Here is a 16,849-nt window from a genome sequence, read left to right as displayed (position 1 = left end):
GATATACGGTAATACAGAAAGTATTAAAACATGAAAGTATTACATTAATTAAATAATAATTTTGTTGGAAAGAATATTGTAAAGGTGTCTAAACTAGTTTCTCACTTACACACAGGGCAGGCCTCTTAGTGGGAGAATCTTGCCGACAGTGAGAACTATGGATGCGGTGTCTCTGAACCAGCTCATCTGCAGATGGGTCTGTCCAAAAGTGGTCTGCGGTTTTCATCTTTGTGTATTCCAGAGCGCACGGGCCAACTGTTACGAGACCAGCAAAAATAGTTTATGCATGCTATGCAAAAGGTATACAAAATAAAATGTACAAAATGTTAAATTAATATTATTATTTCACAAAATTTGCAAGTTCCAGAGGCACAATAAAACCTTGCACCAAATATAAATAAATTTCTGACTGCTCACTGCCAAGATGTCATTAATACTGACTTGACTGAATTGACTGATTTAAATAGTTGGACTCTCAGTTTACCATTTCGGGCTTAGATACAAGGTTATGGGTTTTTTTTATATATAAAACCAGGTAGTAGATCGAATGACTGGAAGATGGATAGGAGAAGGTCTGAATAAAATTAAAGGGCTCACCAATTACTATTCACAGTATTGTATAGTATCACAGGTATGGGACCCTTTAATTCGCAAAGCAGAACGGTCATTTTCTTTTTCGCTATAAAAATAAAACAGCACCTTGTACTTAAGCTCAACTAAGATATAATCAATTCTTATTGGAAGCAAAACAATTTAATTAATGTTTAAATGATTTGAGGTATAGAGACCCAAAAAAACACAGGTCCAGAGCATTCTGGAAAATAGGTCCCATACCTGTATCTATTAATGCAATACCAGTATACACTGTAAATAATTCTTCCTAAAACACTCACTCACTAGCCCTATTAAAGGACATGTAAACCCTACATTTTCCTACCATGTATTTAAGTTGGGCACATCCACCATTTGTATTGCCATATATTCCCTTCATTCATCATCACCATAATATTTTCCTAAAACAAATAGCAGCTTTCACCCAGGGGCCATTTTCCCTCTCACATATCATCAGTGACATTTACATCTGCAAACAGCATGAGTGTGCTGTAAAGTAAAGAACACTGTAGCAGTTAAACTGAGCTCAGGACAAGAGGTTAGGAGAAAAAACATGTTTCCCCAGCAATAGTGCCCAGCTAGAGCACAGTTTCTATGTAAACCAGCAATGCCATCTATTCATTGGCTGGTAGACTGGAGGGAGTGTTTGGCAACCTGAGTTGAGAAGAATGGTGCATGCTTGGTTAGCCAAGAGCCAAAGTCAATTCCTGAGAGAGGGGGCTGAGTTAGTTACAGGAGGAGAAGAAATACCAAGTAGTTAAGGGGATGCTGCAGCCTTACCATAAACCATTTAACAACAGGAGTGGCAGGTATGTTCACTGACTATATTTTTGTGTGGGAGGATTACATGTTCTTTAACAGTCTTCCTGACCCTCTACCTATGGCAATAAATGTGACAACTTTCATTTCCCTGAACCCCAGCACAGTGTTCCTAACTATCGCTTTTCTGTCTTTCTTACATGGCTTTTGTTTATGATTTGGCTTCACCTAGGCCTTGTATCACACATTTATTTTTTAAGAAAAAGTCTGACATCCATATAGCACTAAATAAGAAATTCACACCTTTTCATTTTGAGAATAAACTTGAAACGCTGCTGGGAATAAATGATAACACAAGCAGAACCTGGAAAAGTTTGTAACAAGTTAATTTTCTGTGCTCCAAGCAGACCAGAGCCCACTGGGGTTATTCCAGGTCCCCAGAAGCCAGTCCAACTTTATATGCAATGTTTTAGACAAAGATATGTAAAAGAAACAGTGGTTTAATTTGGGTGAATATTCATTACTCTACGTATGATAGTGAAAAGGGAAAATTGTATCATACTTACCGTGATTTTCCTTTCCTGGGAGTACTCCATATCAGCATGTTCCCATCCCTTATGCAATGGTAGTCTTAAAGCTCGTAACAAAGACGCCATAGAGGGGGTGGGGGTGGCTTTTAAAGCTTTGGGGAGGATCCTTCTGATGGGGCATGGGGGCGGGGATATCCCAGATAGTGCTGATATGGAGTACTCCCAGGAAAGGAAAATCACGGTAAGTATGATACAATTTTCCCTTTTCCCTGGTCGTACTCCATATCAGCACTATCTGGGACATAGCAAGCTAATACCCAGTTGGGAGGGAAACTAGGCTCTGGCAGACTTCTGGATGGTACTGCAATAACTTTGCTGAACGTCATAGTAACCTATCCATTGTCATGCTAACAACTTCAGGAAAAGAACCTAGCAATGTATTGAAGACTTCTAATAGGATTGGCTGATCTCAAACCAAACCAGGAGAAATAATGAACAGTGATACTAAGGAAAGAAGATCCTGCTAGGGCCCAGACCTACACAGAGAAACACACAGTGAGTGTGACCCCAAACTGACCATCTCATCGCCACTTGGTTAGAGGTGGACAGTGCCTGACACACCATAAGAACAAACTCCCAGAATTTCACAAAACTATTTAGAGACATACCATTTGACAGCTGTGAAATTCACCGCAAGTGGAAAATACCTGCTAAACCATAGCAGAGAATCCGGTCTCTATACATATCAGTATCTGGAACTAATGCAACATGAACATTACAAGGTAGAAGATATGCATCATGAAGGAAGTACTATAGGCAGAAACCATGTGAGCCCTGTCAGACCTTTATGAGTCCTATATGTGCTTATGCTGACCTCTTGACCGCTAGTAGCATTCTATCCCATAACAATCTTTAAAGGTTGCTCTCATGCCGAGGTCACATACTAGAATGATAACCCTCCACAAGAGTAACCTAATTCCAGGAATCTCAGGTACTGCAATGACAAAACAGTCCCTAATTTTTGGGCTATACTGTATGCTGTCCCTTTATGGGGACTAGCATAAAATGAGACAAGCAGGGCAACCCATGACAGAAGACATGAACGGCAATGCCACTACATATGATATACCCTGGACGGGAAGGCATACTCATAGCCACCATGCCGCTAAACTAATATATAGCATAGGAACAGGAAGACAATCCCAGCCAATGTAGACAACTGGGTAGGAATAAGGAATGTCTTTCAAGTATGAGTTAAGGTTAGAGCTTCTAGACCTAACCAGTGTGTATGCCCTGTATCCGGACTAATTTGATGGAAGTCAAAAACACCCTGTTTCAAGCTTCCCAGCTGGAGGCACCCTCACCAAAGGGAGAATACTTCAGGGCAAGTAATTAACTGTTGCGCAGGCAATACTATGGGCCAGATAACTGGGCCCTAGGCAGGGAGATGTAGGTAGAACTTACCTCTAGAGACTATGATGGCACAGTCCATAAATTGGAAAGCATAGGTCATCCCAAGCAGTGCGAATGTGACACATCCCTTGAGAGACCAGGTCATTCCCTGCCATATGCCCTGCAATCAGAACAGTGTATAACAGAAAACCCAAAGAGCAAACACGTGTCCTCTTGGGGGAACTAGGTATGGAATGGCAGCTACCCCAAAACATTTACTTACAGCATGTAATTGGAAGCCAGGTGAACCTTTATATATTCTCAAGCCCTGTAGAATGTATACAATATGCCTAAACAGCTGTAATCCCACAGCCAATTCAATGCAAGGGTTAGACCCTCCGAACCCAACAGAAGTGACAATGATAGCTTAGCAAGGTAATGCATAGTCTATTTAACGGCTGCTTGCTGGGCAAAAAACACCTAACCCCTGTCAACAAAAACAGCTTCGAAAACAAGCGTTTAGCTGTGAAGCTATTCAAGGCAGAGAAGATACCCAGCAACATAATTAAGATGTAATGTACATGCCATCTTATTACCCTGCTTGAGCTACTGCGATCCCGCAGATGCCATGAGATTGGCTGCAACCTGCCAGCCTTTAGCTCCCAAGAGGCAATACCAACAAGTGTAATGGCACCTTTCAAAAAAGGCTAGTGTTATACACTAGCAATGTGGAGATTCATGAACACACTGATGGGTTTGCTTCAAACCGGTCATGGAGCCAGCCCCTATTTAACTATTTAATGTTTTTGGACTGACTTACCATGTAGATCAAACTCATGAGAGAGCCCTGTAGAACATGCAAGTCAGATGCTGTTCACCAAGTGTATATACTACTAAAGTGATGCCTCCCTGCAGCACAAAGGAACGCATGTTGCTGGGCTCTAGAATAACTGCAAACTCAGAGGAATGTTTGTTTTGCAGCATATTATGGATCATGGTTTTATGCCAGGCTCAATAATTACTACAGGCCCAATGGCCCCACAGTTGAACTACAGCATGTGAGCATAACCCTTTTGGTTCAGATGTAGTTATAACCGTAATGCATTCAGCTTGCATACCCACAGGGCCCAATGAAACCTGCAGCTTGGCCCATACATACTACCTGGTCTGAGAAGTACTGCAAAAAAGGCCTACAAAACCCAGAACTGGCAACAGCTTATGAAGCTTATCAATAATAGGACACAGTGAACCATGAATTGTGCTGCAGCTTTAGGCATGCTAATAGCACAGATAAAAGAAATGCTGGAGATAGTACTCTGTTTGGGCTGCAGATTCATAAACATGCACATTGCCCAGTACAGCAAACATTCAGTCAGCTAAAGCTCTAGGTATGCTTACTGCCCAAACTGGTACCAGACTCTGGTTGCTGCAAAAACTAATGAATATTATTTTGTACCCCGGCATTTGCAGTTTAAGCATGCATAATACAAGAACCATGAATTGTGCTGCAGCTTTAGGCATGCTAATAGCACAGATTTGGAGATGCTAGAGATGCACTCTGTTTGGGCTGCAGATTCATGAACATGCACATTGCCCAGTACAGCTAACATTCAGTCAGCTAAAGCTTTAGGTATGCTTACTGCCCAAATTGTTACCAGCCAATGGTTGCTCAAGAACTAATGAATATTATCTGGTACCCAGACATTTGCAGTTTAAGCATGCATAATACAGGGTTCTACATGGTTGCTGAAGAACTAATGAATATTATCTGGTACCCAGACATTTGCAGTTTAAGCATACATAATACAGGGTTCTAAACCTTAGAAAAGTGGAAAAAAAAAAAAATCTGCTGGTGATTATTGTACAGAGAAACATACAGCATAAGTATAGGAACACTTAATGGCAATGTGCCCATGCATAGCCTGAAAGAAAACTACATGGCAATACACTATTAACACATATGCAGATAATGCTAATCACAAATCAAATTGTGTTAGTTTACTGGTAGCAACACAAGCCTGGCCTGGGGACCCCAAAGCACGGCCAATAATTGCTGCTAGCTGACAAGGTAGGATTACAGCCCTCTGCAGTGTGCTACAAAACACCTTTAAGTGATCAGAATAAAGGGCTCTCGATTTCTATAATACTATAGCTCTCTAAGCCAATAGTTATGGCCTACCTTAGGTATCAAAAACTGGAAAGAGGTTCCTAAAGGAGGACTGATTATAGGAAACCAGCAAACAAAATCAGTATACAGAACCTTACCTTCCCAGCCCATGGTGCTATACTCTGGGAACTCAGGATTGGAATGAGAGCCACAACACCTTTGGCTAATTACATAATTACCTTCAGCAGAGGTACTCTGGTTACACCCCAATTAGCCAGTAGGGTTATACTACAGACCCTTATACAGAGTTTTAAACATAATTAGCCAGGCTACTACTAGCGAGGCACCTGAACAACTTCAGCCCTAATGCAGCAATACAATCTGGCTACAATCGTGATGGCAAAGTACTGGATCCATGTGCATACACATAATTATACCCAGCTAATGCAGATACAGATCTCAGAGGTACTTCAACTCTATAATGCCCTGACTACTATAAACACCTTCCATAGTAAGTGAAATATTAGTGCATTACCTGGTGTAGTAGCAGTAGCCATAACACAGAACTGGTGCAACTCTCTGGGAAGCTCAGCTGGAGTGTAGCTGATCACGTAATCACATTCACCTGAGGCTACTCAGGAATGCATCTAATTAGCCAGTTCTTAGTAACTACACTACAGTGCCCTAGCAACCATAACACAATGCGGGCAGCTGAAAGGAGTTGACGCATTACCCCATGTATCAGCAAGTAGCCATGACACAGGACTGCTGCAATCTCTGGAAAGCTCAGGTAGAGTGTAGCTTAGCACATAATCACATTCACCTGAGGCTACTCAGGAATGCATTTCATTAGGCAGTTCCCAAGGTTACTACATGGCTCTGCCCTAGCAACTGTAACACAATCCAGAGCAACTGAAAGGTTCAATGAATCACCCAATCTGTCTGCAAGTAACCATAATATTTGACTGGTTACATTCAGCTAAAGCTATCCAGGTATGTAGCAACTAGCAGGCAAACTAACCCATTTGTAGTACATAATGCAGCCCAATGTTTAAAGACAGTGGGGTGTCAGGCCCTTTTTTTTTTTTTTAAACACCTCTTAATACAAAACCTTAGGAAAGACTTTGTGAGGGAGGCAGTAGGCTTTGAACTCTGGCTCTATTAAAAAAAAAATCTCTCCACACAGTAGAACAAAAAGGAATATGGAGATCGCCAGACTCAGGCCACTAACTAAATGTTGAGGACTGCTAACTTCCACCTCCCTCGCCCATCCGCAAAAATATTAAGTGTGTCGGGCCACACACCATTGCCACCAGACACTCACGGCCTGGGAGGGCATACGGATGGGGGGACTAGCACTTGCCATTGGATGCCATTATGACAAACCAGAAAGGCACATGGGATCAAATATACCAAACAGCATTGTCCTACCTTATCAAGCAGAACAGAGCCGAAGATCCCAGGATATGAGGTAATGTGCAGGGGAAAAGATCTCATGGACCAAAAAACCCCAGTCCCTAGGTGCCATTTCCGGTCACCTAATGCTTTCCCAAGGCTAAAAAGCAAAAATGTTGCTTCCAATGGAGCAAGGAAAGCAGAAGGAAAAAAAGACGCCATAGAGGGGGTGGGGGTGGCTTTTAAAGCTTTGGGGAGGATCCTTCTGATGGGGCATGGGGGCGGGGATATCCCAGATAGTGCTGATATGGAGTACGACCAGGGAAACTGGTTTTGATAGAAGTTTTTAAAGAACACCAGGATTGTGATATATTTATGCAAACTCCATTTACACAAACTCAATCCAATTGATTAATGAAACAATTTACCCAACAGAGAGGCCAGGATCGGACCATCCACAGGATCCATTAAAAGTGCTTCTTTTTCATAGTATTTGCTAAAAAAGATAGAAAACATAGTCAAACCATGTAACTGCATGAATGTTGAAACATCTCAGAACACAAGACTAGTAATGACATTGTGACATATTTAATATTAGTAATAGTATTAGTTAATAGTAATCACAATTAATTAGAATTTAGGATTTCGCTGAATCCCAGCAATTTTTGTATACCACTTAATTTTAACCACAAAATGCAGATTTATCAAAATTCAAATTCTGTAATTTGGAAAAACCAGGAAACTCAAAAATCTTGAATGTGACTTATAAAACAATTCAAAACTCAAAAACTTGATCATTTAAAACCATGAAAAAACTTAAATGCAGTGAAACCACATTTTACCCTTATATTTTGTTTGCAAAGTTTCACATTCTTTTCTTTTTCAAATATTTTTTTTTTAGTTTAACTTTAAACTCAAACTTTTTAAATTTTGGGTGGTTAAAAGCACAATCGGAAAAAATTCGGAGTTACCACGATAATTTCTGATGTTCGAAAACATCACGAAAATTCTTTCCCCGGTCTTACGAAAATACTGTGGTGGGGATCTGAAACGGCGCAAAAACCTTTCTGGCTTTAAAACTTCAATGCATGATTTTGAAAGCTTTCCATAGGACTTAATGGCACTGTACAGATCCAACATGGGCAAACAAAAGTCATGATACCAAAGCTTAAATAAATTCCAAAATGGTCGCAGTCTTTGCAAAAAATATGACTTTTTTGTGGAAGTTAATACAAACCACAAAAAAGTCATGCAATTTTAACGATATCATCGTGATCGTGGTCATTACGAAAAGTTCTATAAATTAGAAAAAATATGTTTTTTTCTGAAAAAAAAATTTGTGGTTTCATGAATGGGCCCCCTAGTGTTCTGAACACTGCTTGAACCTACTGGAAACCACTTTCCATTACTAAGTATAGATATCATGCTGACTACAGAACACAGAATTCTTTGATGTCTGGAATGGTAACAAGAGACTAAAAGCAATGTATTTTGACAACTTTGGTAGGACAGATTTTGAAAGGCATATTACAGGATAAGATATTGAAATACATTTCCGTTTGCAATACGTGGCCAGCATGGTTTCATGTGCAAAATATGAGAAGGCGAGAAGAAGCCTAGACTTAGGGATGGCAATGGATGAGATCTACTTAGATTTTCCAACATGCAATAACCAAGGAAGTTTACTGATTAATATAATGAATATGGCTACTGACAATACTATTGGTACTTATTAAAAAACTGCCTAAAAGTTAGATTAAAAAGAGTGGTGATAAATGGGATATGTTCTAGATGGACCAAAGTTGTTTAAAGAGTACCTCAGAGGTCAGTCTTAAAGATTGTGCAACAATAAGGCCAGAAAATTAAACCAAACTAACCAACCAAGGCAGAAGTAGGGGAAGTGGAAATCTTTAAACAAGGACTATGTAATGATAGGGCTACATGTAGTCATTCTAGGAGCAGAACATTTAATAGAGTGAGCACTACTTTAGTCAGTAAATAACTATTTGTGTATCTTGAAGACATTGTATAACATCCATACCACACTCATTTCAGATAAAAGATATTACAGTACTGGCACCAAGCTTACTGTATGATAAAAGAAGACAGCCCAGCATAGACCACATGACCTTATACTAAACAATGTATTTGAAATCACATGTGGTAAAGATTAGATTATTACAATGTATTGTTCCCTTCTGGGACATTCATCAGGAAAACAGAACCAAATCCCTCAAACTTAAAGCTATTTTCTGGTTTTTACAAAGTTCTCAGTAGTCACTAAAAGGCCAAAATAAGCCACTATTTATTTAGCTGTACGTAACTGCATATAGAGATTGCATTAGTAAAGCCTTTTCAATCCAATAAAATATATGAATAGAATATATTTTCACCAATAAACACTACTGCAAAAAGGCATAAACATGCAAAATGTACATTTAGACACAAATGCTTAAATATACAATAACAGTAAAAGTTACTTTGAGGCTAAATTAAAGCACAGTGAGAAATATTTAGTGCATATAGTTCTACGAATAAGTACAATGATTTTTTAATTTCACTTTGACTACAAATTTCAGGTACCAAATGTTATGTGCTTACTTCTGGAAAAAATCTGTCAACTGTCTTCTTTTTTGCCTGTTTGACAATATTAACCCAATAGCCAGCTGTTTATCTTCACAAATGCATTGTAACTAATGGTCAATATTTTTTTGGCTGTTGGGACACTGGTACACAATTTCCCAAAAAAAAGTTCAATAATTTTGCTATTCATATGCTGACATAGTTCTCCGTTAGTTTGACTTAATGGTTGGCCTATATGTGAAATCCTGCATGCAACAAACCATACTGCATGTACACATTTTGATGTATAAATAAAAGGTATATATTTTTTTAACTGAGCCACTGATGCTGTTTGAAAAAAATGATAGGTATGTCCTCACCAGTGCCCTATGTTTTTATTACAAAAGACAGAGCCACTTAAATTTCTGGCCCAACTCATAAGGATGCTTAGGAGGAAGTCTCCTAGAAGTTGGGGTTTGGGGCATCTGTATCCATATACCTTTAGATAATGTTTAGAGGCATTTGAATAGAGGACCTACTTGCAGTTCTCCACCAGGTAAAGGACAATTTTATCTAACACCTTTTCAATGAGGGCAGTTCGAATCCAGAGGTGTTTAATGGCTTGTGGGGACAGGTTAGGGAGCTTCTGTGCCTTACGTACACTCTCCTGGACACCTTGCATCTGATTCCTCCTAAGGATACAAAAATACATATTTTGATCTAACACAGCTACTACAGTATCTTTCAACAAAAAATTGTACAGGTGCCCTTTTCCGTTATAATGAATGATACATTTCTACCAAAATTACCAGTATCATCTTACATATAAGTGTGTTGCAAAATGTTTTAGGCTTACACCACAAGATCATTATTTTATTTTTCGTTTATATGAAAATATAAGTGATATTTTTAGCATTTTAATATTACATAACATGGGTAGTGTCTGAAAAAGAGAGGCAGAGTGCCTGAGTTTGAGACAGAAAGTGAGTGCCAAGGGGTCTGTGACTGTGCCTGGAGAGAGGCAGTGTTTGAAGAGAGTGCAGCAGTGAAGCTGACTTGGAAGTAGGCTGTGTGGTCCCTAACTTATAGAAAGAAGTTATCTCTGAACTGTTAATAACAGAGTGTTAACCTCTGGTGGTGTGGGAGAGGCCCTGGGGTGGCCTGCAATTTCATGTATGAGACTGTTATTTTTGTATGCCATATAAAGACAAGCACCTAATTAATGTTTTTAATGAACAATTAAAGGTGAAGTATTGTTTTCCTACATTTTGGTGTATATAGGTCATGTTTACACCTTTTCCCTTGAGCCACCATTTAGTGATGGGCTGTGTGCTCCCTCAGAGATCACCTGATATAATACAGCTCTAACTGTAACAAAAAGAAGTGTGGGAGTAAAAGACATTCACTGACTGATGTGACATGTATGTGTGCCCTTGGTTTGTATATGAGCACAGTGAATCATATATACCAGGGGATGGGCCTTAAGTATAGTATACAGTATAAAGTATATATTTATGAAAATAATTTATTTAGATGAAGCAGAATTTTATATATGGGCAGCTTTATGTGATACATTGTTATAGAGACCTGCAATATTCAGGGGTATGTTTTTTTAAACCTTAGCTGAGTATTTCAAAACATTACTATAATTATTATTACTATTATTAACATGTACAATAAATAAGTGAATACATTACAACATACAAACTATGTTAAAAAAATGCAACTGATACCTCATACAAGAAGTTAACATTTTTACACACCTTTAAAAAATGTATAAATTGCTGATTTTCTCAAAAGAAATCTATAGCTAAATTGCATTTTCCCTGAATGGAAAACAGAAGATGCATCTTTTTAAAATATTTCCAGACATTAAGAAATGTTACATTGAAATAATATATATATAAATGGCTAAAAGCTGGAAAACTGTACATAGTCCTTAACAGCATTTTAGGAAGGGTTACATAGTAACTTCCTTACTTGTTTTCCAAGAGCTGTTCAAGATCTTGCACCTTCCTACAAAGTTCTTCTGCCAAAGGAAAGCTCTTTGCCACTTTCATGAACAAGGCAGCTATTTTGTTGCTACGTAAGAAGCCAGCAGCTCTACGTTTCAAACCATACAGAACACAAGCTTCAACTGCAGCTGTGGGAGAAAGTGGGAGAAATATCAAAATTAGATTCTGTTTAATATACTGAGGTGTGTATGTATAATAAATATAGCTAAGCTAAACTACGTAGGAACCCAATTTGGTTCCTTGCCCAGAAGAATCCCTGCCTTAGAAGGAGGTCTGGTCTGTCTGACCCTGTAACTTATTCTTGGATTATTTTCATAAAAAATATATATATATACACATATAAAACTAGCTGAGGTACCAAGTGTCGTCCAGGAAATGCAATGTTACATCCTCAACATAAAACCTATATAATATTTTTCATATTATATCCATACCAGCAAATGCTACAATGTCATTATTCATATAGTTAGATGGGTCTTTACCCTGCATTGCCAGGCAAATACATATAAATCAGTTAAGCATCCTGGAAAAGAGCTAAGTATATATTTTCTCCTTTTCTGAATGAGAGGATGGCTCCTAAGGTTTAATAGCAGAACACAGCCACAACGAAATAAGAAATCTTTATTATTATTAACATTTATTTATAAAGCACCAACATATTCCGCAGCGCTGTACAATAAGTACACGGAGGGGGTGGAGGAGGGGACAGGGGTTGGCGTTGCGTAGAAGTTTGGTAGGAATGGGATCAAGTGGGCAGGTAGTAAGGTGAGAGGAAGCCAAAAGTTTTGAGACTTCCTCTTCAGTCAATGGGGAGAAGGAGCCAAGAAGAGACTGGGTAGAATGTAGGGAGGGAGGTGAATGGTTATGGGGATTAAGTTGTGCAATGTCACTTTGGATAGTGTCAATTTTATTTTTAAAGTGCTCTGCAATAGCTTGAGCAGTGACTGAAGGGTGGAGGAGGGGACAGCAGAGAGTTAAAGCTAGAGAAGAGTTGTGCAGGTTTTTTAGAGAGGGAGTTAATGAGTGCAGGGAAGTAGGTTTGTTTAGCTTGGTGGAGGGTGGTATTATAGGAGAGCAGAGCAGATTTGTAGCTGCAGAAATCTGACTCTAACCTTGATTTGCGCCAGCAGCGCTCAGGTGTACGTGTTTTTGGAGGAATTTGGTATGAGCAGTGTGCCAGGGTTGGAGTGGTTTGGGCCTCATGCGTTTTGTCTTGGCAGGAGCAAGTTCATTAAGGGCAGTGGCGAGTGTGCTGTAGTAGACAGAGGTAGCCTGATTAGGACAAGAGACAGTTAGGATGTTAGAATGAAGAGAGTGTTTAGGGATTGCAGGTCTCGGTATGTGCATGTTTGGGGGACAACAGAGGGTGTAGAGGTAGTTAGCGAGAGTTGAAATTAGAGCAAATTGTGATCAGAGAGGGGGAAAGGGGAGTTAGTGAAGTTTGAGATAGAACAACATTTTGTAAATATAAGATCCAGGGAGTTTCCATTGGAGTGAGAGGAGGAGTCAGAGCACAGAGATAACCCAAAGGAGGATGTTAGTGAAAGGAGTTTAGAGACAGCAGGGGCATTAGGATTGTAGGGACCCATAGGGTTAAATGGTCCCTATGGCTTTAAATCCCTACAGGTTCAGTTCCCTTAGTTGCTGGGCAGAAGGGAATGTATCTAAGTGAGTTCATTAACATGTGTGCTATTGGTTAGTAGGTATAGTGACCACATCCTGCCTGACTTTGGTATAGTGTTGGGAGAGGAGTGGCACCTTCCTGTTGTTTGCTTCCACCTTAGGGACAAGGTGGATGTGTGCTGAGAGCCCAGGGCATGGGCCCAGGCCCAGTGAAGTCGGGGAACAGTGCCCCGTGATTGAGGCATTAGATAGTGGCAGGTGTAGCTCCCTTTATAGTACACTCCAGGAGTGTAAGGCAGTTAGGGCTGAGATAGAATGAGCAGCATGAGCTCCTGCATAGGATTTGCAGTTTTTCTGGAGATAGCTCTCCCAGGCCACATTGCCTGTAGTGTAGGGATCCAAGTGAATAGGGAATCAGAATAGAGAATTCCCTGAGGGATCCACTACAGGGTGTGTCGTAGAGGTGAAGGGAGATTCCTGCCAGTCTACCCGCAGGAGAGTGTGAGTCTGAATATACACTCGGTATATGTTGCATGTACCAATGGCCTCTGAAGCTGTATTGTGAGTAAACCCTGTGGATGTTCAATAAATACTTATTACTTTGTTATTTGCAAGAACCTCTGGCGCCCTCTGGTTTCATTTTTCTGCATAGCAGCAAGAGAGGTGTAGGTGCACAACACCCTCACCTTCCTCTTCCACTTAGCGAAGGCCCATTCTGGGTAAGAGAGTACAGTGTAACCCATGTTCTACTGGTACTAGTCCGGGAAAGCAGCTATTGAGCTGAAATAGAGGTTACAGGATTGTTAACAGGTATGTTAAAGTCACCTAGTACAATGGATTGGGAATCAGAGGAAAGGAAGCAAGAAAGTCAGGCAGAAAAGTTGTCAAAGAATTGTGAGGTTGGTCCAGGAGGTTGGTATATGACCGCAATACAAACGAACCAGGGGAGAAGAGCCTAATGGAGTGAACCTCAAATGAGGAAAATGAAAGAAAAGGAGGAGGTGGAAGGACTTTAAATGAATAGCGGGGGGAGAGAAGGAGTCCTACCCCACCCCCCGCCCTGTTTCCAGGTCTGGGAGTGTGAGTAAGGTGTAGCCCCCCAAAGGACAGAGCGGCAGGTGAGGCAGTGTCAGTAGAGGAAAGCCAGGTCTCAGTTATTGCAAATAAGTTAAGCGATTTAGTGATTAAAAGGTCATGGATGGAGGTGAGTTTGTTGCAGACGGAGTGGGAATTCCAGAGGGCACACAGAGGCTTTGGGTATACCGGTAAGGGTGCTGTACTTTAAAGGGGTACAAGGTGGGTTTGGAGAACGTGGCCCTAACAAAACAGGGATGGGGTAAGGGCCAGGGTTGGGGGAAATTTCACCGGCAGCAAGTAACAGAAGAGAGAGGAATGCAAGGTGAGAGTGGGATTTGTATATTCTTGTTTTGTGTGCGGAGAAAGAGTTACCTGGAGCTATGGAGCAAAGCACTTCATGTGCTGAGAGGGAAGGAGAGGAGAGAGACAGTGATTGCTATACCTTTCTGACTTGATGGAGGAAGTAGCTGGAGATGTTTTAAGAAACATAAAAGTGCGAAGAAGAGGAAAGCAGGATAAAACATTTTGGGGTTGGAAATAATAAACTACCAGGAACACGCAAACTATATAAAAAAAATAAAGATAATCTATCTCATAATATGTTTTGTTATCTATTTCTTAATATTTAAAGTCAATTTATCAATTTTGGTGAACTTATATTCTTCTCAGTGCAACAGAAGATGACCAATGGAAAAAAAAAACATGACAAATTCCCACCCAACCTCTCCAGTGTTTAATTTTAGAGCTCCAAATGTTCTGATGCTCTAATTTATGTCTGGCTGAGCAGGCAGTTCCTCCACTGACAGTAAATCATACTCTCATTTTGAGATGTTATTTAGTTTTTAGTTGACACCAAACTTAAAATGGATCAACAGTGCTAATTTGTAGAATTCCTCTACTTTTAAACATTATTGGTTGTCTATGTTAGCTTAGTAACTTGTAATACATTTCCCTGATTCTGTCTAAATGTAAGGCCACTAAAGTGATAGTGGCCTGCATAATAATAAATTATCAGTTATTTGGCCTTTTGATTGGAGGTTATCCTAATAGCAACATATGACTGACTTAAGTTTATTCAGACACCAAACAAAAATGTTTATTGCGGTATTAACAAGATCTTTCTATCTACTTCTATAACAAAAACTTCACAAATGAGCAATTTAAAAAAATGAGCAATTCCATATGGTAAAATACCAAATTAAGATACATCCTGTATGCATGTGGGTTGTTACTCCACCAGCTATACCTTAAACAGATGCTTACACCCACACCATAATACAAACAAGAAACAGAGTTTGCACTTGGAAATCCTAACTGTTGTGATTCATACCTGAATGATAAATGTTTCAAATTATATGCTGTGTTTTTTTTTTTGAAAATTATAGTGTGGAAAGCAATTAATACTGATTATACTGCTACCTCCAACTCTACAATGCATCTGCTGCCCAATTTAGCTCTTTAAAGGTAAACACCACATCCTTACTTCATGAAAGCAGAGTATGGTACCCCAATTCCAAAAAGCTGGTTTCTGACATCTACAAGGTTCTGTTGTCTGCCTCAGAAGCCCCCTTTAGGAAAGCTAGCACCAAGTGAGTGACCAGCTGGCACAAGTTTCAGGCTTCTGAAGCTAATTTTTTTCACCTAATCTGAGCATGCCCCTACAGTATATAGATTTTGGTCCACAGTAATTGAACACATCTCCAACCAAGTGCTGCTTCCAGGAGTCCTATCGCCCAAACTATGCTTGCTACTTTTGGTCTTGGCCCCCTGACTAAAACTTAGACTTTGGCGAGATCCCTGCTATTCTATGCCAAAATTTTTTATTGATTAAGTGGATGAAACCTCAGAGTACCATTGTTACCCAATAAATGTATGTACCTACATACACAGACAAGCAAAACCTCAGTACTTAAAGGGTCAACTTTGAACTTTTTCTTTAATGAAGAAAAAAATGCACTGTTTTGCAGTGGGAGAAAAGCAGCTGACACAGAGACATGAGGCAGAATCAGAGTTTGGTATACTGTAAAATACCTGTAAAACTTTATTTTAATATAACTGTTGCTAACCAGGATTATGCAAATATTGTTTATCATTTTATGCTAACTGGTAGAGATTTCCCTTTGTCCCAAGTACATTTTGTCTACAAAAATACATATACAGTGGTGTGAAAAACTATTTGCCCCCTTCCTGATTTCTTATTCTTTTGCATGTTTGTCACACAAAATGTTTCTGATCATCAAACACATTTAACTATTAGTCAAAGATAACACAAGTAAACACAAAATGCAGTTTTTAAATGAGGGTTTTTATTATTTAAGGAGAAAAAAAATCCAAACCTACATGGCCCTGTGTGAAAAAGTAATTGCCCCCTGAACCTAATAACTGGTTGGGCCACCCTTAGCAGCAATAACTGCAATCAAGCGTTTGCGATAACTTGCAACGAGTCTTTTACAGCGCTCTGGAGGAATTTTGGCCCACTCATCTTTGCAGAATTGTTGTAATTCAGCTTTATTTGAGGGTTTTCTAGCATGAACCGCCTTTTTAAGGTCATGCCACAACATCTCAATAGGATTCAGGTCAGGACTTTGACTAGGCCACTCCAAAGTCTTCATTTTGTTTTTCTTCAGCCATTCAGAGGTGGATTTGCTGGTGTGTTTTGGGTCATTGTCCTGCTGCAGCACCCAAGATCGCTTCAGCTTGAGTTGACGAACAGATGGCCGGACATTCTCCTTCAGGATTTTTTGGTAGACAGTAGAATTCATGGTTCCATCTATCAC

At 39.7% G+C, this 16,849-nt stretch overlaps 2 protein-coding genes across 5 annotated transcripts in view; one reads left to right on the top strand and one right to left on the bottom strand.

Annotated features, from left to right (window-relative positions):
• Positions 1–398, top strand: part of tmem211 (transmembrane protein 211) — a 68,544-nt gene extending 68,146 nt beyond the window's left edge. Inside the window, 1 exon segment of the mRNA NM_001114074.1 lies at positions 116–398. The gene's annotated coding sequence lies outside the window, so the exon portion shown is untranslated.
• Positions 1–16,849, bottom strand: part of sgsm1 (small G protein signaling modulator 1) — a 101,679-nt gene that overhangs the window by 38,085 nt on the left and 46,745 nt on the right. For all 4 annotated transcript variants that reach the window (XR_004223461.1, NM_001112951.2, XM_031905007.1 and 1 more), the window contains 4 exon segments: positions 11,338–11,500; positions 9,897–10,049; positions 7,224–7,291; positions 110–255 (listed from right to left, as the gene is read on the bottom strand). Coding sequence is in view for 3 of the 4 variants with exons in the window: in NM_001112951.2 (NP_001106422.2) it covers positions 110–255; positions 7,224–7,291; positions 9,897–10,049; positions 11,338–11,500 (530 nt within the window). In the remaining variant the exon portion in view is untranslated.

Source organism: Xenopus tropicalis, chromosome 1, assembly GCF_000004195.4.
Source record: "Xenopus tropicalis strain Nigerian chromosome 1, UCB_Xtro_10.0, whole genome shotgun sequence".
Classification (NCBI taxonomy): domain Eukaryota; kingdom Metazoa; phylum Chordata; class Amphibia; order Anura; family Pipidae; genus Xenopus; species Xenopus tropicalis.
The sequence above is the reverse complement of the archived record's forward strand: the minus strand, read 5'-3'. Positions and strand labels throughout refer to the sequence as shown.